This window comes from Danio rerio, chromosome 25 (assembly GCF_052040795.2).
Source record: "Danio rerio strain M-AB ecotype USA chromosome 25, GRCz13ab, whole genome shotgun sequence".
In the NCBI taxonomy this organism is placed as follows: Eukaryota; Metazoa; Chordata; class Actinopteri; order Cypriniformes; family Danionidae; genus Danio; species Danio rerio.
The window spans coordinates 16273564-16300026 of NC_141045.1; the positions used below are offsets into that span (position 1 = coordinate 16273564).

General features: G+C 36.2%; 2 protein-coding genes across 55 annotated transcripts in view; one reads left to right on the forward strand and one right to left on the reverse strand.

Moving 5' to 3' along the window:
• The window catches only part of LOC147830837 (uncharacterized), a 217932-nt gene that overhangs the window by 108269 nt on the left and 83200 nt on the right, over positions 1 to 26463 (forward strand). The gene's annotated exons all lie outside the window — the stretch shown is intronic.
• The window catches only part of pax6a (paired box 6a), an 82236-nt gene that overhangs the window by 7256 nt on the left and 48517 nt on the right, over positions 1 to 26463 (reverse strand). For 9 of the 50 annotated variants that reach the window (XM_087310332.1, XM_087310334.1, XM_087310328.1 and 6 more), the window contains 7 exons: positions 8858 to 9007; positions 6501 to 6572; positions 6220 to 6273; positions 3281 to 3411; positions 2929 to 2970; positions 2623 to 2838; positions 2177 to 2342 (listed from right to left, as the gene is read on the reverse strand). In XM_087310332.1, the coding sequence (XP_087166458.1) occupies positions 2177 to 2342; positions 2623 to 2838; positions 2929 to 2970; positions 3281 to 3411; positions 6220 to 6232 (568 nt within the window). In that variant the 5' untranslated portion in view covers positions 6233 to 6273; positions 6501 to 6572; positions 8858 to 9007. 50 annotated transcript variants of the gene reach the window in all.

Sequence of the window (26463 nt, forward strand, 5' to 3'; positions counted from 1 at the left end):
TTCCACAGGTTCAGTTGATCAATAATCAGTAATATTATCTATCTATCTATCTATCTATCTATCTATCTATCTATCTATCTATCTATCTATCTAGGGGGAAATACGTGCAGTTTGTTTTATTTGACCAAGAGTGAAGTTAAATGCATTGTGTGGTTAAATATTTATTTATATAAAAACTGAATTCACCTAATATATTTTGAAAGTTAATCTTTTGCTTACAGTAAATGGGCCTATTTTTGTAAACATTTTATAGTGTGATCTATATCTTATATATAACATTTAATATAATATAGTTTACTTAAAGAATAAATTATAACCTCATGACAATACAAAGCTATATGTAGCTCTGGCAATAACAATATGCTGTGCAATTTATTAAATTTATTTTGACTTTATGTAAATATATATTTCTAGTAACAGCATTGTAAGGAATATTATTCTATTTAAAGTTTACAAGTATTCCCTTACCTCTCATAGATATTTATTCATAAAAGACAGCGTTTCTATGTTCTAGGAAAGTTTTAAAAGCTCTTTGTGTTTAGTATCCACACTTTTCAAGAGCTAATCCGAATGTGTGGCCTGTTCTCAAAAGCCTTGACCAACTGTCGCCAAATTTCGGATTTGTTTTCTCTAAGAAAGGCGGTGGGAAATAAAATCATTCCTTATTGGGGCGTTGTCGTAACCGGTGAGGCGGAAGGCGAGCAAAAAGGTGGCAAAACAACCGCGGCATCTTTCAGCTGTGGAGGCCTTGATCAAAACATGCGAGGACCCTCGGAAAAGGGAAAGTGTCCAAATCCTTTAGACGGCTTTAGCACCCTGAGCCTATGGCGGAGGGAGGGGCCCCTGTGAGCCTTCTGAATGCGATAGAGTTGTCTCTTTTAGCGTCCTGTCAGCCCAGATGAATCCGCTGTTTTATTCAGTGTTGCGTGACATTCATCAGATTGCGACCATATTTGTTTGCCTCAGAATCTTCACCCAAACTAACAGCCTATGGACTTCGACGTGATAGCGATATATGAAATTATAGTACATATGGATTTAGCGGCTTAAAAGGCATTGAATTAGTTGACTGAATAAAACCCGCTTTAGGCTTGTTATATTTTAATCGCACATGTTCAGGTTTGTCATAATGAATTATGATATGCTTAAGAATTGTGCAAATCAATCTAAAACATAAGAATAACCAGTTTATTAAAGTAAAAAATCTAAATCGTCTCTAAAACAGCACAGATGCCGACGGAAAAACTAGCAAGTTATGCCCTAAATCAAAGGCGTTTCCTATACTGTATTTTATTAGCAAATATGCTAATTTTCTCAGTACAATTATAAAATATTTTATAACGTATTATATTAGCTATTATATAGCTTGCGTATATGTGTCAGTAAACCTGCACGATTTTGCATAAAAAGCAATCTCCAAGATGGGGTTTCAATCATGACTTTGACAGGGCGATATTATTCAGACATTAATTCTCTGTTTGTGTCGTTTTATACGTCTGTCTGTCGTCGAGTAGCACCTTTAACACTGACAAGTCTAATTGGCAAACGTTGCCATATCATGTCCAGGGTGTCTCCGGTGGAACATTTCCACAGCTGTCTCCTCAAACTAAACGCGTATTTATGTCGCCTTAATGGGAAACAAAACGTTCTCTAATGAGCTATTACATAGCGACATAACTGTTCCCATAACACATTTTTCTGTGTGACAAACATATTTTGTATATGCACATGCTGTTCTTTGTTTATTTAGATATCGCTTTCTTTAAGAACTGCTTAGGCGGATTACAGCGTTAAGTTCTTTCATTAAGCTACATTATTAGCCAACTTTTATACCATTCAATTAATTTAATATTTCGGCCGTAATTTAGTTATAATTTTGTTTAGCAAATTAAACCCTTTGCTAAATGCATATAATTTACCTCAGAGCATTTAAATTGTATATGACATATAATACTTAAGACTGGATTTATTATTTAATGCTGTACAAATTATAATAATAATGATGACGATGATGATGACAATGATGATGATAATAGCAATGACATTTTAGTATTGTTTATATTCGTATTATCGTAATTGTTTGAAAATTCTAATAATAATTTTCAGTAAATTAGTCCATACAATCAAAGTCCCAAGCTGGCACCGTTTTTCTCTATGGAAAGTAAAACAGCCATACCTTGATTGGGCTGTCCTGGCACCGAGGTTCCGGGGTACCAGCCCGGCCGGGTCCCCCACGTGCCGGTCTGACCGTTCAGCATCCTCAGCTTTTCATACATGCCATCTGCGCCCATCTGTTGCTTTTCGCTAGCCAGGTTGCGCAGTACTCTGTTTATCGATGACACCTGAAAGACGAACCCAAAGATGCGGCACATTAATTAAAGAGCGCGTCCGCGATGTGGCATCTTGGCTTTTGGAACGATTGGCCCCATTTCTGCACAGGCCTACATGCCAGAGCATTACATCGCATTGCATTGTCCTCTGGCAAAGAGGAGGTTACAGCAGTGGCCGATGTTGGAGAATGTTCACGTTCAAGGTCATTAATGCTTGCGTCAAGAAATGCATAAAATATCTCTACATTAATGTTGTTAATGAATTCATGGCAACTTCACTGAATCAACTTACACTGGGTATATTATCGTTTGTGCAGACCCCCTCTGATAGCAGCCTGTCTCGGATTTCCCACGCGAAGATTGACGGACACTCCCTCTTGTACTGGGCAATTTTGCCGACCACCTCGGGAGTCGCTACTCGTGGTTTACTTCCTCCGATCGCCCTGGGTCTGATGGAGCCTGTTTCATAGTATCTACCCAAGATTTTACTCACGCAGCCGTTGGACACCTAGATGGAAAACAAAAGAAACAATTCACATACATTATTTAAAACTAGTGTGAAATGTTAAGTGTATGCTGCAAGCAATGATAAGCTTACGTTTTCATTGTCCAGCACTTGGACTTTTGCATCAGCATGGGTCTATAACATAAGAAATACCTTTAACACAAAAAATAGTCTTCAGTGGTAGGAGAAATTATGCACTTTTGAAAATGCATTTTGGCCGCCAAATTTTAAAAATTGCCAACTGGGGAAAAAATCGATCCGTTCCACAAGACCACTGTGCATTCCAAAATGAAATTTGAAATGATTCCACGTTGCTCGTTGGCATTACTAATGCAATTTTAAATAGCCTACTATACTGCAGAAAAAAATATGTAAGTATGAAACAGTTTAAATGAATAACAAATCTTTTGATTTTGGGTGAACGGAGCACAGGTATTCTCCTCACCTGCAGAATTCTTGATATGTCACACGGCCGCGCGCCACTGTGTGCGAGTTCAACTATTTTCTGTCTCGTGGAGTCGGGTAGCGGTCTGCCGTTGACGAACACACCGCCGAGCTGGTTCACTCCACTGTGACCTAAAAAAAGAAATATGTTGTAATTCGCCCCGCATTTAGCAGCCTAAACTCAAAATACAGACTCAAGCCACAGCTGTTTAATAGAAGCTTTCAGGTCAAGCATTACAAGAGCATTGTCAACAAATCTCAACATTCATCAAAAGAGCAGAGTAAATCGCTTTAAAATCAGCATAGCCGGTAATTATTCCTGTCATATGTTTTCGACTGTTCTCCAGATGTGTTGGTAATATCATAATCTCCTAATACACAATAGTAATATAATTACACATGCATAACATTGATTAAGCGTCAGCGCTCTCGTATGATCTGGAGCAAAACATCTCCAACCCACTGAGCCGAGATTTGCGCATCTTTGCAAAGCCTTAAACGGATCAGATGGCGTAATGCTATTTGCGGCATTACATTAAAACTTCTTAAACGCTGCCACGATTTAAACCATAGCCTCACACTTTAAGTAAAACAACTCTAAAAAAATCTACCGATGCACAGAATTTAGCAAATTGGCTTATGTTACCATGTCAGTGGAAAAGTTGCCAAAAATCAGACCAAAGACACCAAACCTGAAGCCAAAACGAATAAGCAGCCTTCCCGGTTTGCTTTACTTCTCAGCTCCCTTCTCTCCGAAGCCTCGCGTTAAATTGAGTCCAAGAGCACAAGCTCCTTTGCAATAAATAAGCTCCAAATATAGAAGAGGGGGAAAATATGATGAGCCTGCCTGACATTTGTCTTTAAAATAAAGCTAGCTGCACGTCAAGTTTGAGCTTAATTTCTGGAAATAGGCGGAAGTCGCCCTGGATCATGCATGGAAGGCTAATTGAAAAGATCAGTTGGAGCACTTGTGGCAGGCATGTCACTTTATGACATCGCTCTGCTTTTGAAAATCGCATCGTCACGACAAATAGTAGCATGATAAAACGACCCTTTCTGTCTGCATTTGGATATCACTCAGACTAAATTGGACTCTACTCATTTTCCCTTTAAGGGAAGCTTAATTTTAAGGTAGCCAGGGGCTGTGCGCGCGCACGTTCACGGGTGCGCGCCTTGCCCTTAATATATTGAAAGTGACATTTCTTTTTTTCCCAAGTGACAAACCTCCAATGCCTATATTTACGCACTGGGAGCCAGTCTGCGTGATGCTGTTTTGTAGTGTAGGTTTATGCATAATAAATATGCAAAGCAAAATATAAAATCTGAATTATGCACGAATGTTTTATTATTGTGCACAATGACGATAACTGCATGCTTTCTACCTCAAAATTAATTTTTTTAGTACACTTGACATGCAAGGTAAGAGGAAATCACCCTATTTTCTATTCCTTAATAGATGGATTGAAAATTTATTGACTTTGAAATTACATCCCGTATGGCTTTAAAAATGCACACATCACTTGATCTTGAGCTCCCCAACACGCAGATTAGGATATAAAATCAAATTTTCGCTTGAAAGGTTAAGTCTTAATCGTTATATAATTCCCCACAGAGAATGGTGTCGGTCTCGCCCAGTGGCAATCATTGCGCGCGGTACTCTGTTTCTAATCAATTAATAAGAAGACATATGGTGTCGATTTGGACGCCCCACTTTATATACACCCAAGAGTTATTAGCACAAAGCTTGGATTGTCGCCTGTGACCTTTTAACAAACCAAAGGCCTAACCCGAATGATATCTTTTTAGTGATACACGCGAGACATTGCCGTACAATAACACTGATTAGCCTCAAGGTTTTTTCTCCGCGTAAAATATTACGATTTTATACATTTTGTATAGTGTTGTTTACATATTTATTTACAGCTCACGAAGTTGCATATGCTCTACTTTAACTGACCTGTATAATTGCTTAGTTAGCATGAAAATATTTTACATGTACACCTGCAATATATATTTACATATACATTTCCTCCCCTGAAAATTAGTAACTAAAACACACCAGTCGTCAGTATGAGGACAGAGAAAATAACTGGCACTTACAACAGTAAAAGCAAAAGAAATGAGAGGATGACATTCAACACACCTTCGTTACAGATGTCATACACCTCTTGTCCAGCATTAAGAGAGAAAATATGTCTCATTTATTGTAATCATAACTTACTCAGTAGTTTCCACAAATCACTAAGTATATGTTTTGCTAGTTGGCCTTCACACATCTCAAAGACACAGACACATCAGCGCATGTGATTTATTCATGCTCTACAACATTCAATGTTGCATCAAAGCTCAGTCTATTATTTCTCTCTTGCGGTGTTTCATAAACATGATAGACGTTCCATCAGAATCATGCAATGTCAATTTCGTCTCTGCTAATGGACTAGGTGGATTGGCCGCCGATGCTAACATTAATTCAGCAATTATTTAAAAGCAAGTCAAGCAGAAACATCCTCTCTCTCTCACTCTCTCTCTAACACACACAGACGCACACAATTATGCAAAGAGCATATGGGTTAGACATTCTAACTAGGTTGTGTAGCTATGCAGACTTTTTTTATTTAATTTCTCACTAGGAATGTAATTTTGCTCTCTCAAATGTAGCCTTACGAATTTAAATAATGACTTACGATGTTCCATAAAACTGTAAATAGGTAAAGTTAGGCTTAAGCAATGAGTTTAGCTTTCTATGCTACATTGAGGGAGCTGTATGAATGACAGGCAAAAAATAAATTGACAGCATGCACACGCCCAACAGCCCTGACGTACGTCTTTACCAATATACCAAAACAAATGCCTTTATGGCTAGATTGCTATCTCATTCTTTTTTCACCCTAGTCCTTCTTGATTGAAAATCGCATGTAAGAAAAAAAAAAGTCCACTTACTGTTTTGCATCATGGACGCGACACCAGACTCCCACGTGGCCCGGTTATAGTATTCTATTAGTCATAAAGAAACAACAGTAATGGTCAGTTTCACAAATTCTCAATCTAATGTATTGCAGTGCAATGTGTGCAGAAAAAATACGGGCAATAGTGTGTGCTGAAGCTTCAGGTTTTTTTTTTTTTTTTTTTTTTGCATTCATGCTGCAAAAAAAGTGACAAATAAAAATAAAATAATACTGTCTCCACAAATACACTTATGTCCAGGGTTTAAAAAAACTTGCCTGGAAACAGAGTTGACTGTCCGCTTAAAACAATTTATAGACTGTCATCTGCTTCACTCTATTAAAATATCCCTAGGACAAAGCAAAACAATTTATTAGTACAGCTATACGTTATTATTTAATTACAATTAAAACTAATATTGGTTTTTTTATGTTTATTAATTTAAAAGATAATAAATGTATTGCTTGGTTCGATAAATTTGTACTTTTCAGCGTTTCCTAATGGTATTTTAAGTTTATTCGTTAGTGCCAATAATAAAAAATAATAACAATTATAATAATTGTTACAATAATTATAATACATGTATAATCGTTGTTGTTGTTATTATTAACATTATTGTGTATTGTTATTATTATTATTATCATTTATTTATTTTTTTACTTTTTTACATGTTTAGCTGTTCTCCTTAACCTTCACGATTAGACAACTTCAAATGTTGTGGGCAAGGCCTACTTTTTTTTTCTTTTCTTTTTTTCACTCCTTCAGATACTCTGTTCTGGTGACACACGCTGTCTACCTCGCCTGGCTGCGCTGGAAAAGTAAAGCCAGGAGGGGGTGAGGGGTCCCCGACAAAGCCCCGCTGAATTTTAACAATAGCTTTCTTTCTCCCTCTACACCAAAACCCAGAGAGTAAAACCCGGGCTCCCTAACTAGCTACACCGCTTCCAACTAAACGTACCAACAACTCTCAGAAAATACAAAGAGCTGAAGGGAGCGAGACCCCCTCCTCCTTCTCCTCCTCCTACACCCGGTTCAGCATAACCCCCCTTTACCCGCAACAGCCAGTGCAGCTCACTATGACCCGGTGCCCGTTACCTCAATGCCTTTTTGTTTGTCTCGTAGCGCGAAATAGAAAAGTAATTTCTTGTTATAAGTATCTGGAGGTAATTGTGTTACTGGTATGTGTCGTTAAGGGCTGTAAAAAATATACAACAGCACAGTGGGGCGCTCAATTGGTAAAAGACAATTGCAATAAAGAACCCATTCAATACATTTACCGAAAAGGAGGCCACTGAAGAAATACTCCCTGCTTTGATTTTTTCTTCTTTTTCTTTTTAAGTAGATGGATTGTGTGCGCGGTTTACAGTGCACAGCAACAAATAAATACATACACCAGTCGCCAGCCAGCGATGCACGTGTTTCATTAAATAACATATTTTGCTATTCTTTATTATTTTTACATATTAGCAATTGTACAAAATACAGCAATTCAAACATTTGTGAACGCATATAATGATTATTAAATATTTTGTTCAACGCTAAACTTTTTAATACATTAAACAGTTTAGTATTTTCTACCCATATGGACTGTTTAAAATCGTCTGACTGCACTTAACTTTCCAGTTAAGGCATGTTTTAATAGTGCTATATGTAATTGGCAGGGCCTAATCTGCATTTTTGTTCGTTTTAATGTGCAACATGGAGACTCTTAATTAAACCCTAATCAGTCCTTTGAAATTCTGCAGTAAGTACATTCGTGTGAAAGTTTTAAAAGTTAATGTTCAATTTTATTTTAAAATGCTGAATATTATCACACTAGATATATAAAATTAAAAATTTGGCTGGATATAAAATAGTCTAGGCTACTGCAACTGTTTAAAATCACCACAGAGAGAATGAGATACATTTAATTTTAATTTTATTGCATACATTTTAGATTATTTTTTCCAGTTTAATAAAGGTTTATAAATAAACGTACTTAATATCTGTAGGGATTAACTGTCAATACAACGTCGATGATTGTTGTAGTTTTGAAACCTAAATACACAACTAAATCTTTAAACATGTTGTATTGAATTTTAGACAACATTTTTTTGTTGTTGTCATAATTCGTGTTATTAAATAGTTAATCGGGAACAAAGATGGTAGCATACCATTGACTGAAATACCCAGCAAAACACCAAGTTCACGGCGCGATTTGGTGGTGGCGCCCGGCTGAATGTGATGGTGTGATTCAACCTGACACTCCACCTCATCGGGTCATTGCGTTCCTATTTTCAGGACTGATCGCGGTCTTGGCCTACTGTGACTTTTTGCTTTCCTCTGTCATAAATAAGAACTTTGCTTGGCACAAAAACTAGACATAGCTGAAGCATAAAAAGGCAAAGAGGCTCCGTGAAAAATCGATGATCTCGTTGACACCACGAGGTTGTGCAGCTTTAAGTTTTGTTTTATTAGCTACGTTCTTTTCATTAAAAGTTCATTTTTCAAGAACCAACATAATTTAAGTTTCTTTACCTCATAGTTATAATTTCCAAATAACTACTTTTTAATTTTGCTGGCCTCTATTTACCAACACTAGATTCAACTAGACTTCGGGGCATATTGCTAAAAAGAGAAGAATGTCTTAACTTACCTTTTTGAGGCATAGTTCCAACAGCCTTTGTATCCTCGCTGAAGTTCTTCGTTTACAATAACGAGAAGACTCTGGAGTACTAGAAAATCGTCCTCAAACAGTTTGTCTTTTATAGTTTCCAACTGATCTCGGGTGGAAAATTTAAATTCCCTGCGAAGGAAACAGAGATTGACAATAAAATGGGATGTCAAGACTGTGCGAGACTGAAAAATGTGCGCTCGTGGGAGTGAGTGAGAGAGAGAGCGAAAGAGAGGGAGAGGGAGCGCGCATGAAAGAGAGAGAGAGAGAGAGGGCGCGCACCTATGCTGATTGGTGATAGCACTCGTGTATTAATGTATGTGTTCCTGGTCTGTGCCTCGCCTCCTCTCCTCTTCAGTGGCCCATTAGCTGAGCCTGACCTCTGTCATCATCTCCCAGCAAAACACTTCCTCCTGCCCCGGTGACAGAGCGGGAAACAGGGCCAAGCAAAAAGCTATTTTTTTAACCCTACTTAATCATTCCTCATAAGCATATAATTCTCTCACCATTTTTTCCATTGCAATATCTTTAGGCATTTGGACTATTGAACTTTGTGTGACTGGAAACTTTGAAGGGTATCAAAAGGTACCATGAAAAAATGCTTTTTTACACGTCTATTTTCCCTATTTACCATAGTAACTCCACGGCACTAAAGCGTTTTTGTAATTACATAATAAAGTAAACGAGTTTAAATAATAATAGCTTGTATTTAACCTGGCCCAACGACTCTTTATGCATATGCTTCTCTTCATATTTTTTATTCCTGACTTAGGAAAAAAGTTCCAAAAAGAGTACAATAGCAATTTTTTTTGACAAAAAGTAAATTATTCTAAATCTTTCAAGATGTTCACACAGTGCCACAATATAAAACACTTTTTGGTTTCCCAAAAAATCTGTTTGCAAACCATTAAACTATTTTTTATCTCAGTGCGAAGAAAATTTTAATAATCGAAAGAAGCTTTCGTGGAATGGGATGGCTCCAAGAATGTGAAAGTTTCTTCACCCTCAACAACAATTAAGGATCTTTATTTTTAAGAGTCTTTTAAGTGTTTCCAGACACATATTAAAGTGTATATATTTTAAATAATTGTAATCCGATCACAAAACTAGTTTTAACCTTAGCATAATCATTCCTCATAATCATGGTTCTCTCACAAATTTTCAATTGAAATACATTTCAGTTTTTTGAGCTATAAAATTCTATTGTAGTTGACAAGACACTTGAGGAAAGGTTAAAAAATGCCATTAATGTTTGTTGTATAAATAAACTTCCACGTTTTTTTTTTTTTGTTTTTTTTTTTGTTTTAAAAGTACCAGTCAAAATAGCAAGCGAGTTTAACCATTTAGGCCAACTCAATTGTTGATTTTTATTATTGTTTGTAATTAACTCTTGTGTCAATTTATGCTACTCTTGTCCTTTGAAACAAGCGCAAACTTTCTCCACGTGTCATTGTTGATTCGGTGTCTGAGAATGTCATCAGCCTTTACGGCGCACGCTCAATGATCAGTTGGGAGACCCCATACTATTTACATTAATAGCGTGATTTGTTGTCGTTTTTCAGCGGGAGAAAAAGAAACTCCGTGTCGTGGGTTGCCAAGGGGGAAATGAAAATATCATTACGTCCATGGCCGGACACTTAAACTACATTTGTTGATTGCTTGGACATTAGCACACACCTCGGTAAACTCCAAAGCAACCCCTCCGCGCCTGTGTTTGAGGTTACATGCGCTGCACTCTCAGCTCGCCACTCGCAGCTTGGGGTGTTCCACCCGTTCACTGGAGTGGAATAGATTCCGGGTTGGGATACAAGAAATGTAGAGGGGAGGGGGTCACGTATAGCATGGTGGGACAGCTTTAAAGAGAGACAAAATGTGTTGGGACGCACGGAGCATAAAATTAAGCTGTGGTTGCATACACTTGACTTCGTTTTGACATGTGAAAAGTGCTAAAAGTCGGAGCTCATCAATAAACTATCGCTAAAGTGAATGCAAGCTCTGACAACCATTGCATTCCCCACTATAGCACAATGAGGAAACAAACGACACTGCCAAAGAGTCTGCATCGCAATGAAAGGCCGCCTGAATGGGAGTCGGATAATGAGCTGGCGCGACCGTCATGCACTGTCATTTCGGGTCCCGCGGTGCGACCCCGCCACGCCGTTTGATATTTCGAATAATTTTCCCCTCCCCTCCCGTTTCAAAGTTAGTTCCTCTGTTGGTAAACACGTTGTGCGACTGTACTGAGATTTTTTTCTGTTTATATATTTTTTTGGACTGTACTGTGAAACTCCCATTTAAGCTCACAAATCACTGCCCTTAAAATATGAGCAGTGTAAAAGTTTTACTTTTTGTAGCGTATGTGTTCATGACAAAAAGCCTTATCCTCCCAATATTGGGTTTTTTTTGGACATTCAAAATTGGACATTTTATTAGCCCGTGGATTGCCCAAAATAACACGTTTGCTTTTTCTTACACTTTAAGTGCTACCTGTAATTTGAGAAAATAAAACAAAGCAAAAAAAGCTTTTGATTCATTCAATCAAAAATATTTTCTTTACTTGTTTAAACTACATGTTTAATTGAGCTGAAATAACACAATTCTTGAGATTTCATTCGTACAACTTAATTTTTTATGTTCAATCTACAGAAATTTGTTAAAAGTGTTAAGTTAACTCAATCGATTTGTGTTGGGACAACATGGATAAATTGTGTGAAACCCTGCATTTTTTACAGTGTTGAAACGAGGTACAGGCTATAGGCTATTACTTAAATTCAGAAAAATAACTTTTATGAGACTTGTCCACATATTTAATCCACCTTTAAACAAGGTAGCATTTGTAAAAGGACGTCATATATTTGACTAGTTTTAGACTTTTCACACGGATGGACTCTTGTAGTCCTCCCATCAATTAGCACAGTTCGGATTAGCAGTCAGCGGTGTTTGGTCATGAAAAAGAACCTAATCTTGTCGCTATTTCCCTCGGGCAGAATAGACCATGCCTCGCCTCTCACTAAAAGTTTTAAACAGGGAGAAATAATAATAATAAGGGGCGGGGATAGGACTGAATGCAAATGACGTCAGTGAGAGCGAGTGAGATAGACTGGCTCTTATTAAGGCAATGTGGGAAAGGTTTATCGTTATGGCCAGTGCAAGACCCACATCCAGTCACCATGTTCTGGGGGATGGGGCTTTTTTGATGCGGTTGCCCACAGCGACATAGACCACCGCACTGGCAAAAGGGCCCTTCTGTTTAACGCCATGTTCCAACAGAAGCAAGTTACACCTTATTCTATTTCATTAAGCTATAATAGACAGAAGATGTGGCTGGCTAATAATTTTCATAATTATTTCTGTTCTTTCTTTCACAGATTAGAGGAGAGATGCGGAGATTTGTTTTGCAGCCTTAAGATTTGAATTGTTTTTAGTTATTGAATGTGATATAAAGGTAGTATTTAAATTATTTCGATAACCTGACGTGTCTCAGTTGTGACAGAGTTTATGGGCCGTGTAATCTGCATTCAGGGCAAAGTTTATGCATAGGAGGTTAAGTGGGAACTTTATTTTTGAAGTTTCTTGCTGTATTTTACTAGGCTATGAAAATGCAGTTGCATGGAAGCACGTGATTATATTTCTAATAATCTAATAGTCTCTAAATGCAATAACTGCTTTATGAAAAGAACTGCATTACATTGGTGTGTGTGTGTGTGTGTGTGTGTGTGTGTGTGTGTGTGTGTGTGTGTGTGTGTGTGTGTGTGTGTGTGTAACTTTATGGCAAACACGACACTAGAAGAAAAAAAATGTTTACTTTAGTAGCAGTACATGTTATATGCTAGACGTTATAACTAAATTATATACGTTTATTTTATAAATGCAATATTGTAATATTATTATTATTATTAATTATTTTTAAAAAGTATAAAACGGTATTGTATTTTGAAACAAATACACCATGTTATGCAACTTAATCGCAAAGTTATACGTCCAATATGTAAGTTGCTTTGTTTAATATGCTACAATTAAATAAAGACTTGCTGATCCGGAGCGATTCATGATAATAAAAATGCTTTTTTAAAACAGCACAGAAGTTAGCAACTCAGCAAACTGTTTTAATTATTAAACTGTTTACTCTCATATGGCATAACATTTCTCATCATTCCCGGTGACGGTCTTCAGTTTTATAAATGTCTTTCAATACTTAATAAATCAATAATACGATATTATGCTGTACATAAAGCAATTTAGCATACTGGCGAGTATTGTGCACTGGGCAGAGAATAAATTAATTTCACGGCATAGTTTCATTGGAAAGTATATGCCAGTCAAATTTACAGTATTCTCGTGATTAACTCAATTTGTCAGCGCGATAATGTGATGTCGTAACATGGGGCAAATGTGTAAAGTAGAATTTAGAACTAAACTAACTTACCTCAATAAACCCGTTCCGATAGCAAAACATTCGTAATGGATTTCGTTATGAGACGCACGGTTCCAAGTTTCAAGTGAAGAGTAATGAGTGTCTATGGAGCCCCTCCGGATCCGAATCACAAAACTAGTCCCAAAGTAAATAATATCCAGTCCAACAAGGGAACCTCGAAAAGAGAACCTCGGAAAAGGTTGTGAGAGATTGCAAACCCCTTTGTGAAGTCGACGAAAATACTAGCCTGTTTAACAGATGAAATCAGGTCGAATATTGGACTCTCCCTCTTCTTTCTTACGAGACACGCAAACCTCGGACGTTAACCGTGTTGTCTTGAGTTCAAAATACCTCTTTCTTTAAACGTGGTTCGGAATATAAAAAAGACATCTCCTTCTCACCATCAACTTTCTCTTAATATTAACCTCAACCTGGCAGTGATTGGCTGGAGTGACAGACCACGTCACACTTGACGCCATTTATCATTCTCCAAACCGGGAAGTTGAAGGAACGGCTGTCTGCTGCGTGCGGATATGCAGAGCATAAACTATATCAAGTTTCTTTGAGGTTCCTCTTATTTCAAGCCACCATTTAATGAATGCACGAATTAGTTATTTTGTAGCGTAGCCTACACAAACACATGTAAGAACACTTTTTAGTTGACACACACAAGCAACAATATTTTGAAGAGGGTGTTCAAAAAACATAACAAATAAACAGTTTATTGCTGTTTATAAACTCACCAACAGAATATATTTATTTTTAGGCCTACACAAAGTGGCTGAAAACTCTAAAGTCACCGTATTTGCTATATAAGCTACTGCTTGAGCTCGTTTGTGTCAAAGGACAACATTTTGATTGCAATATGAATCCATAGTCAGAACATAAATGCTATAGGTATAATTTTGCTTATTTAAAAACTAAAATCTTTTACACTTTAAAAGGTTCGGGATGGATGGTTTCATGTCCATTTTCATTCCATACTTATTATTCCTATTTATAGTTGATAAGGGGTTTTATTACAATGTATTTTACACTGTTAAAACGTAAATAACTTTTTTTAAACTTTCTTTAAACCAATGGCTTCATTGTGAAAGCCTTTTTTTGGGTTTTCCTAGCAGCTTTATTTTTATGAGTGTATTTTGTGGCCTGTTGTTGCTTTAAAAGACGTTATTGCTAATAGTTGCCTAATTTAAGATTACATCTCAATTTACATTTCTGAAAGAAAGAACACAGACATAAGAATCAAATGCTGCACCGTTTAGACCCCGCGAAACCGGCGCAACCCAGCAGAGATCTTGAAATCTCCACTGGAAACCGCACGGCCTGTCCCCGCTTATCAGGCTGTCAATAAAACGAGATGGGGATGCTAAAGCCGGGCCAGGTGCTGTCTCTCCCTCTCTCTGCTGGCCTGCACTCCAGAGCGCGATCAGGCGTAAACTTAAATCTGTCCAGCCAGCTTTCCCTTACGCCGACCCTCTGCTTCCAAGCGTGTGTATGTGTGTTTGGGAGAGAGAGGGAAAAGCAAGGGAAGCCCTCCGGCACACATAATCATTGCTTACTTATCATGGGGATCCATCTTATCATTTTCACCGACTTTATATATTGGAACATTAGCGAGTGTTAAATGTTCAGTAACATAAATACTTTATAACATATACTTTTAAAATTTATTCCTATTTACTATTATTTTACAATATCTCGTTATCTCGTTATTTGATATTTAGATAGATACATTAGATAGATAGATAGATAGATAGATAGATAGATAGAGAGATAGATAGATAGATAGATAGATAGATAGATAGATAGATAGATAGATAGATAGATAGATAGATAGATAGATAGATAGATAGATAGATAGATAGATAGATAATTTAGATAGATACATTAGATAGATAGATAGATAGATAGATAGATAGATAGATAGATAGATAGATAGATAGATAGATAGATAGATAGATAGATAGATAGATAGATAGATAGATAGATAATTTAGATAGATACATTAGATAGATAGATAGATAGATAGATAGATAGATAGATAGATAGATAGATAGATAGATAGATAGATAGATAGATAGATAGATAGATAGATAGATAGATAGATAGATAATAAAAAGTTCTGCAGATTTTGGATTTTTGAGCGTGTGTGTGTGTGTGTGTGTGAGTGTGTGAGTGTGTGTGTGTGTGTGTGTGAGAGAGAGAGAGAGAGAGAGAGAGAGAGAGAGAGAGAGAGATACCCTACATAAATAATATAACATTTTCAAAATATTTTGGACAGTTTGAGTGGCAAAGTAAATAACTTTATAAATGTTGTTTATTATGCTCTTGGGATAATCGATGTATTGCTTTTTCTGTTTCATTTTCTTGTAGTTGGATATTACAGGCAGTTAAATGCTTGTGTGTTTATGCTATTATATTAATTAGAAGTTAATCAAATCAATTTAGATTTTATATAAATACAAAATCATGACGGCCAGTTTAAATCATCATGAACACAGAATCACTCGTGTGGATAATTTATACACCTGACAAAATATTTGTGGCACTAGTCGTGATTTCATTGAAGGTGGATTTGTATTATTATTAATATTATTATTATTCTTTCTTTTCTTTTTTTTCACACGCTTGTGTGTTTATGGTTTTATTTGTTCAGGCGACTTTATCTGAAGTCCCTCGGGGTGATTGGATGCAGTTTGTTCTAAGTCGACAGCTTCGCCCTGTATGTTAGAAATTAATTTTTGCTCAACGAGACAAGCCTAAGTTCGATATTCAATGTATTAAAAGGCGCGTCGAGCAGAAAGACATTGATTATTCTCTAATCCCAAACTGTTTGCAGAAGACACTGTGTTTGTGTACAAAATACGTTTCGTATTTTTCATTAAGACTCACCGCAGAAATCAGACACTAAAATATTAGGACAAAGTCAAAAACTATGCAACAGAGATTAGATATTCACAGGGTCCAATAACACAATGCGAATAATGACATCTGCCTCCCAGTCGATACATGGTACAACAAAATTATATGAAAGGATCGAGCACATTTGTAATTTTCTTGTCAAGATAAAATGGACAAAAGTAAACACATCATGCCTACACATGACTGACATTAATGGAGTAATAATTGTGTGTGTGTGTGTGTGTGTGTGTGTGTGTGTGTGTGTGTGTGTGTGTGTGTGTGTGTGTGTGTGTGTACAAAAATTATTTATGGTAGCCTCGTTTTGACTGATTACAGTCGAGTTTTACTGTAGAGTATACATTTAATTATAGGTTCTTAAAAACGATTAGTAAGTCTGATGTGTTTGTTTATACTCTTTAAAAGTTGCAACTGAAGTTAATTTGCAGATTCATTGGCGGAGATTATTTCTTTGCTCCCTTTAATTATTTAGATGGGCCTGTCAAACTAAATAATGTAGATAGAAAGAGAACACTCATGAAAATGACTTTTTTTGGTGTCCATTTTACTCAGAACATAATCCATTAACTTCCAAGTTACTCGTTAAGATTATCAGATCACACGAATGAGAATGTCTCCACTTGTAGACAGTGATGTAAAACATCACAAAACATAATGACTTAAAGATGAGTGCAGACCATTCCATCTGAAAATTCCAGTCCATAAATGGACAAATCCAGGATTTTTTGCGATCAGTTAGGTCAGACATATGCCTCGTGCCTCTGGAAAAACTGCTTTCTCCTGAGATCATCATCCTCATCATGAGGGGAGCTGCCATAATCATGAATGGTTCCGCGCTGTTGGAATTAGATTCATTTATGACTGATTAATGTACACCTTTCAAAACGGTTAAATCTACAAAAAGATAATTGGTTAAATGAGTTTGGAGAGAATAAATGCAACATTTTTGACTTTCCAAAACATTGTTTGTGATAGTGTATCTTGATTAAAATGTCGTTCCATAATTACTATTGACTGACAGCTGTGCGTTGCATCTAATCAAAGTTTAGTGCAGCAACAATGAAAGCATATTAGCGGCCTCTGGACTTGAAAAGAACCCAAGTTCACAAACGATTGATTGCAGAGAAATATGCACAGTGTCAAGAAATGTTCCTGTTCCAGATATATTAGCCTACATCTTGAATAATGTTAAACTTCATTATTCTACATTTTGAGTCAGAGATGAAAGCTATTTGTAACGTTTTAATTCTAGCTGTGCAGCAGCCAGTTTAATTTATTAGGTAAGTTAGCATATATAAATGTGAGCATACGCTGTCCTATTAAAGTATATCAAGTGATCTTTCATTCAATAAATATATATATATATATATATATATATATATATATATATATATATATATATATATATATATATGACATCATTCCTTTAAATTAGGCCCATGCTAAGTGTATAGAAAGATATCAAGCGGTGAAAAAGGTTTCATTTTTGCTTGCACTGCCTTGCGACGTCCATTAACATTATAATTTCAAATGCCACATCAGTGGGTGTTTTATACATTGTTGGGGCATCTGAGTGTCCACTGAGACCAAAACCCTTGGCAATTTCTTATAATTAGCAACCCCCATTTTGTCGATATCTGAAAGGATTCAATTTCATCCCAATCTTAATCCATGCTAATTTGGCCTGCGCTCCTCCAGGTGTTCTTTACCAATGGATGCATTGGAATAAAGCAGCATGCTGGGCGGCTCAAGGAGTGATATTATGACTAATATGAAATGTTTTCCTGCTGCGAAATCATTTTTACCACAGTTCTCATTTTCTAGATAAGTTAAATGAACATTTCTCTATGATCTCCAACTTCCAAAATGAGATCACCTCGGGGAGATTATCAGTTTGATGTAGGCAAGTTAACGTAACAATTAAACGAAATATGTTATTTTTAATGAAATTTTGAGAAATATTATGATTATTTATGAATGACATTCAGGCTAAGCCTATGCACATTTGTATATTATTTGCAGGCTAAAGATTCATACGGGAAACAGATATATTTCAAAGCAACATTTAGGCACTTTTATCCATTTAGCCATTTCGCCTGTCGGGAAATCTCGTTAAACGTGTGGCGAGAGAAACGAAGGATTGTTATGTTTCGTGAAACCGCAAAGCAATTTTCTAGGAAAAACCTGCGTAACAGGAGGGAGGAGATTATGAATAAAACTAAGGTCATTAAATCGGGCCGCATCGCTCCCAGCGAAGCGGAGACGAAATGTAAAAACACCTAAAGTGACAAACTCAACACAAATCTGGCTGATACATTTAAATAGATGCAACAGCAGCGCCGCTGTGTTTGAATAAAAGGGATACTAACACTAAATCAGGCAATAACAACGACAAACCGCCTGGAAAATAGATTCATGGAGTAATGAGATTTTTCCGGTTTTATCTAGCTGACAAATTTTGTCCTAAAGTAAATATTTTGAAGATAATTGAACTGATTACTGCTTGCTTGCTCATCTAAATTTTTGAAAGCGAAAACAGCGTCGTAAAACAGAATACACTTTCCACAATGCATAGCCATAATTCATATCGCTAGTAATTCATGTAATCAAGTGGCATTATAAATAACGTCACAAGTTAGTGTACATTCACTTGTATCATCTTTAGTTAAGCCCTACATTTCAGTCAAAAGACAATGTCTGTGAGCCTCAAAATATTGCAATAAAATGATAAACCCTTTATAGGGTACCTAAATAATAATTATTTTAGGCTATTATATTTAATTAAATTTTGTCAGTTCTAATGCTCCGGACGATTTTTATAAATAAATAATTCCAAACACACAAATGCTGATCTTTTAAACGTAATTTCTCGCGTTACAAAACGAGACTACATATCTGCATCCATCGAATGAAATCTTCAAAGCTCGATGTTGACAGAAAACCATCTGTTTACGTTGCTGCCACTGACAGAACTTTAAATATGCTTTTAATTAAGGACGGGTTAAAGCTGGAGACCTCATGATGGGTAATAATTACAAATTACACGACAAATCCGACAGATGTGACAAGCGGCCTTCGTCTGTGGGGAAAAAAATAAAAGACAACGACGAGCAATCTGACAGAAGTTGTGGACGAATTCGTCTGGTGTCTTGAGAAAACACCGTCTTTGATTATCCAGACAGGATTTTTTCGCCTTCTACGTCGTGATTGTTTTCATATTTCTTTGACATGCATTGATTTGGAGGCAGCTGTAAGACTTTGTCACAAGAGAGAGGAGCAGTCACAACGCATTAGTCTGACGGCGTAACTCGAACGTTAGGGGCCCTACAGAGTGCATGTAGTGAGACCATGTGATGGCTCGTCTTGGCTCCCACCTAAACGGATAAAAGGTCTAATTAGTCAATTTTTAGTCAATTATAAGTCTGATTAACGATCGTTCAAATTGTGACGCATAATTCTTCACTCAATACTCCTGTAAAAATTTGATTTAGGCTTCTTATAGGTTTGACAGTTTAAAATAGGAGTAATTGTGTTCAGATTTTTATTTTATTTTTATTTTTTTGAAGACATTGAAATTCCTTTGTTATCAACTATTTGTATCAGACTGCTAAAGCTAAAAAGTAGAGTTGTAAAGTGAAGATGACAACCCCCACACTGATGCACAATAGCTATTAAATAAACATTTAAAACTTTAGGCTACTTTAGGCTTTATATTACTAAATGTTTGTATTTTATTTGTTAAAATTGTAGTTTAATAATAAGCAAAATTGTTGCACTTAGTAATTAGACTTTTATGGGATTTCAACTAAATCACAACATGTAAACCCGGTCAAAAGTATGAATCGTGGCCTTGGAAAAGATTATTATTATTATTAGGCTATTTCTAAATACTGTTTACAGAAATAGTCCAGTTATTAATATTACAGTAATTCATCACAAAATAGCTGTATAAACTACAAAATGCAAACATTTCACATATGTTGCTGTAATTTTTGCCTTTCATGCACGTATCTATTTTTAGTTGATACAAAGTCCCCGTTCTTCGTTTCATACATCTTATGTAGTTACATGAACTGCTTATTTTAGAAGATTACAACTTACATTTAGTTTATTACGTTTGATTGATGCTCAAAAATACTCAGTTAACACCAAACTATTATCACAGTTTGGTATGTTGCTTGTGGTATGGTATCTCTAGCCTATAAAGTTGACAATGAATGATGGCAGAAAATATGCATGTATCTGTCAGTTGTGTGCGAATTGATGCATCATTTGGCTGTAGAGGTTTCCGTTGCTTCAGCCAGTGTGGGTTTATCACCTTCAACAATGCTCGATCGCCCTCTAGCGGTTCATCAGTAACAGAAGAGAGAAATCACAAATGTAATCATAGCACACTCAATTATGGTAAAATATACACGCATAATCCAAATTAAGTAACAAATGCTTATAAAAAAACAAAGTTTTCCTAATCATGTATTACTATGCCTTCATCGAACATAATAGAATCAACATATCTTGAAATGTTGCAATTCATTGAGACCAAATGTCTATAAAACACTGCACATTGTTAACATATTGTCGGCATGCCTTTATTATGCAATGTTAACACATTCATATCAGCTTTAAAAAAGGCAGAACTGACTTATTATTGACTGCAATGAATGTGCGTGAATCTGTTGATTTCCAATGGTTGTGGCGCTCGTGGTGCTGAATGGACAGCGACGAGTAATGGGCTAAAATGTCAGACTTCCGGGTTCATTCGCTTCCAGTTTTCTTTACTATATTCAAATAATCCGCTGTTGTGTTTAAACCAGCAACTTGCGTTTTCTATCACAGTATTTTAATTGTTATCCTAATTGTTAACACTCCAGCAAAAACACAACGTTCTCATATGTTTCCTATTTCGTTATATTTGGGTTCAAATATGAACCTTCTGGGGATGTTATGTACAGTGCTCAGCATATATAAGTACACCCGTCACACGTATTTTGATAAATATTTCTGTTTTATAAATCTCTTTTGTTTAAATGCACCAAAATACATTGCCTATATTCACTGAAAAATGGATAAAAATATTCATTTTCAAAACGGGGTGTTCTTAATTATGCTGAGCGCCGTATGTTATTTTTTCTGATTTATTTTCTCTGTTTTATGGCTATACAACGACTTACCTTCCCAGAAAGATGCAGGTAGTTTTTTTGAGTAAGGAAAGCAAAAACAGGAGCATTCTCTCTATAACAAAAGGGAACGTTGTATTTACTTTAAACAAAACTTTCCTGGCTAACCTACAGACATTGTTCTGGAACCAAAACTTGTTAGGTAGGACACTGGAGTATAGCTCACAGAAAAATGTACTACCAGTTGTTAACTGCTATTTAATTGAAGCAGATAAAGTATGGGAAGTCTTGCACATTTACTGAAAAAAAAAATCCAGATAAACTAGATATGCAGGTGTGTTAAAAAAGGTCGCATTTTATTGTTGGACGTGTTGTGTTGCTCTCAAAGAAAATTGAGTTTTGCATTACATTTTTTCTCATCATTTGCATTTAAAACTAATCCATAAAGGTTGAAGGCCAGTTTTTACAAACTCACCCTTGGTAAACACTGCATCAGAACCTTCGGATGGTAATGCCCAGTCAATTACATTTCTTTCGACATCATTAAACACCAATCCTTCTTGTCTTTTAACAAGGCAGTCCTGTGTGTTAATGAGGGTCACAGAAGGTCAGAGTTACTTTTAATGGACGGTCCCCCACACCCCTCCAGCAGCATCACTGTTTTGGATGCTATATTATATTCCTTGCATGTTCCCAAAACTTTGAGTAACATTCGGTATAATTTTAAAGTGTGTGTGCATTTGTTTTCAAAATTATCATTTCACAAGAACTCTAATAACATTTATTAGTAATATTTCTGCACATTTTAATAATGAGTGAACACTTTTCCAGTGTAAACTTGAAGGAGAAGCACCCTGTTGTCTGTCCACTTGACTAGTCATCAGCTGTCATGTAACTAGAATGCAATTTCTACTCTATTCTGACAAGAGAGCCATGCACCGGTCTATAGTGAGCAAAAGAATTGCAGTGTTTCAGTCATGTTTCAGTGTTCAAGGCCCGGTAAATTACAAAGAGAGAGCAATTGATTTCTGGATTCGTTTCATGATTCATTGCATTGCATTAATTCTGTAGGATGACATGCATGAAATGTGCTGTTGTCTCAACACTGATGAGGAACCGTGATACCAGATCTGATGTACTTTTAAGAGTAATTGGTTAGAAAATGGTTACACGATGTAGGAACGATGAAATTATATAAGACATTTGTCTTGTTGTTAAGTTCACCTCGAATGTACAGCAAAATACATCTGCTTATCCGTCATTTATCATCAGACGTTCGAGGTACAGCGTTGGCCTTCGTTTCCTTTGAAAGCCACAATAGCTGTTCCTGTTTTATAAAATTCAATCTACATGTTACATTTAGATTGTTTTATGGTAGATTGCAGACTTTCTGCACTGATTACAAAAAAAACTTTGACTGTGTGTCAAGCTAGCAGAAGTCAGAGATCTTCTCTACTAAATGAGGTGCTCCACGCTTGGCTAATGATGCTTAATGAAGTATTCGGCAAAGCGAAATTATCATTCAAAAACGTGGCAGCAAGAGGCAAACAATCTGAAGGGTTGTAACACTCAAGCACTCAACAGCCCAAAGAACAAAAGTATCATGCTGAAAAATTAAACTAATGATGAAAAAATGTGCATTAATTTTGCATTTGAGAGGACATGGAAAATGTCAGACACATTTAAAAGGTTAATCTTTAATTCAACCACTAATAAACAGCAGGGGAAAAGGAGAAATTAATCAAGTGTTCTTTCACTGGACATATTAAATAATCTTATAAATTAATAACTGTCCGCCCAGCAGAGTTATTCCACTACTGAATTAAGAAACTATCATGTATATCAGTGCCGGAGGCTCAGATCAAAAGCATTGTGGACAGTGTGGTTATTTTCACATTTTGTTACGGCATATATTTACATCCTGGCAATGGTTTTGTTTTATATGTACTAATTTTTATATTTAATTCAGTATCTCATCAAATGATGTACAGTAAAATAAAAATAATATGAAGATATTTGTATATAATACACATTAACTACAATTAAACTAAAATATCACTAATAATATGTGTATTATGCATTCTGATGTAATATATGTATATATACACACTCACCAGCCACTTTATTAGGTACACTCATCCACCTGCTTGTTAACACAAATTCCTAATCAGCCAATTACATGGCAGCATATCAATGCATTTAGGCATGTAGACATGGTCAAGACAATCTCAAATTAAGCATCAGAATGGGGACAAAGTTGATTTAAATGACTTTGAACATGGCACTGTTGTTAGTGCCAGGCAGGCTGGGTCTGAGTATTTCAGAAAGTGCTGATCTACTGGGATTTTCATGCACAACCATCTCAGACAATGGTCTGAAAAAGAGAAAATATCCAGTGACTGGCAGTTCTGTGGGCGCAAATGCCTTGTTGATGCTAAAGGTCAGAGGGGAATGGCCAACCTGGTTTAAGCTGATAGAAAGGCAACAGTAACTCAAATAACCACTCGTTACAACCGAGGTATGCAGAAGTGCATCTCTGAACGCACAACACATCGAAGTCTGACGTGGATCGACTACAGCAGCAGAAGACCACACCAGGCTCACCAAAATTGGAGAGTAGATGATTGGAAAAACATTGCCTGGTCTCATGAGTCTCGATTTCTACTGCGACATTCCGATGGTAGGGTCAGAATTTGGCATCAATAGCACAAAAGTATCATTCCATCCTGCCTTGTATCAATGGTTCAGACTGGTAGTGGTGGTGAAATGGTGTGGGGGATATTTTCTTGGCACACTTTGGGCCCATTAATACCAACTGAGCATCGTGTCAACGCCAAAGCCTACCCGAGTATTGTTGCTGACCATGTCCATGTCTTTATGACCACAGTGTACCCATCTTCTGATGGCTACTTCCAGCAGGATAACACACCATGTCATAAAGCGCAAATCCTCTCAGACAGGTTTCTTGAAAATGACAATGAGTTCACTGTCCTCCAATGGCTTCTACAGTCACCATATCTCAATCCAATACAGCATCTTTGGGATGTGGTGGAACGGGAGATTCACATCATGGATGTGCAGATGACAAATCAGCAACTGTGTGATGCATGTCAATATGGACAAAAAACTCATGTCAAAAGCCTGAAGGCAAAAGAGAGTCCAGGTTTACCTAATAAGGGGCCGGTGAGTGTACATATATGTGTATATAAATATATACACTTTTTTGCACTAATAATATAATAAAGTTAGAAAACAATAAGTAACATGCCTTTTTATTGAATAAGTTAATTTTTTATTTAATTATGAATAACACAAAATATTTTAGTCTGATTGAAAGTCAATGGGGTTTAAAAGAATATTGTTGGATCCCATTGACTTCCACTGATTGAACATGATTTTTTGTGTTCCACAGATGAAAGAATCTCTGGGACTAGATGGTGACATCATTTTAATTTTTGGATGAATAATCATCTTAATCTGTGTGCAGAAGTGCTCAGAGAACTAGCACTAATATTCTGCTACAGTTTATAAGGGATTGTCAGAACATGATGGATGTGAATTATCATGCTTTGAAGAATGCTATAGGTGAAGTTGAAAGCAAAAACCTTAACATTGATTATTAATCCCACTCACCATGTGCTATCATCTTTCTTGCAACTTTAAAGGTGTAGTTCACCCAAGACTTATTTTCTGTCATTATTTACTTACTCTTTTCACAAATAGGTTTGAGTTTCTTTCTTCTGTTGAACACAAAACAGTAAGTGCTTGGCACGTGCACACATAGGGCTCAACCTGTGCTGTGCACATGCCCTTTCTAGTCATGGATAAAAAGTGCCCTTACAAAATGATCTAAAGTGCCCCCACTTTATATATATATATATATATATATATATATATATATATATATATATATATATATATATATATATATATATACTTCTGTTGGACAACATAATGTACTTTTGAGGCTTGTTTAGTCAAGAATGTAGTTGTTTAGATTGCAACTATGCAGTTTATTTATAAGGATAGTGCTTATTTTTAAATAATTATAATTTCTGAGAGACAGCGCGTTGACGGCCATTAGCCTGTCATTGAGCAGACCAAAGACGGTTGACGTTGTCCATCCACAAGATGGTGACAGAGATCATATAATAAGTTCTTACAGGAGAGGAAAGCCCCAGCGTAATTTTAAACCACAGCTAATCAAATCATCACATAACTGGTAAGTGACAAGTTGATCTCTCTTTTGCACTGTGTTATAGTGTATTTATAGTATAGTGTATAGTGTTTTGCACTGTGTTTATACCATAGTAATTGTAGTGTTTTGAGTGTGAGATGGGACTCATCTTAAAGTCTTAAAGACTCTAATGAGTCTCCTGTTTTCACTACTGCAGACCAGTTCAGTAAACAAAAATAAGAAATGCTCGCATGTTTTTAGTGTTTTTCCTTATCACAAACATAACAGTAATCTGGTAGTGTTTGCACTGCTTTGGCTTTTTTGTGGTTGGTTATTGTGATCTCCCAATTGCAACAGAGAAATACTGGGAAATCTCTGTAGACTTTTATACCCTTCAGCCTTATAATCTTAAAATGTGAGCAAAAACACGTTTTGTCATCCCATTAGACATTACGCTAGAGAATCAATAAATACTAGCTCTAAAGTGACTTTGGTGAATAAGTAACAGTAAAAGTTAACCAACGAGACTTGAGCATAATAAAAAATGAATTAATCTTGCAATAAAGTTTCCTGAAAAATGGTTTTGTTTAATTAAGACACTGGTTATCAAGCCGACCTTGGTTCAGATGTTCATTTTTGTAAACAGTATGCTTTTTAGTCAGTAATTTAATGCTATAAAAAGGAGGCGTGTTGTCGTGATTGACAGTTAAGATTGACAGCTTCTCTAAGCAGACCATTGCAGTTTCGGGAGGAGATTAAAATGTTATTGTTCAATTTCTGTGTTGTTTTACCATGATAAAATGAGTTGTTTAGCAGTAAACCATGCTATCTGACCTACAGGATCTGATGGATCACTGTTTATTCAGATAAATGTGGGCTTTTGCTTGCTTGTACACACTGAACGTTATCATGTCAAGAAAAACAAAGGTGATCGTTATCTAGCAGTAATTATTTTTAT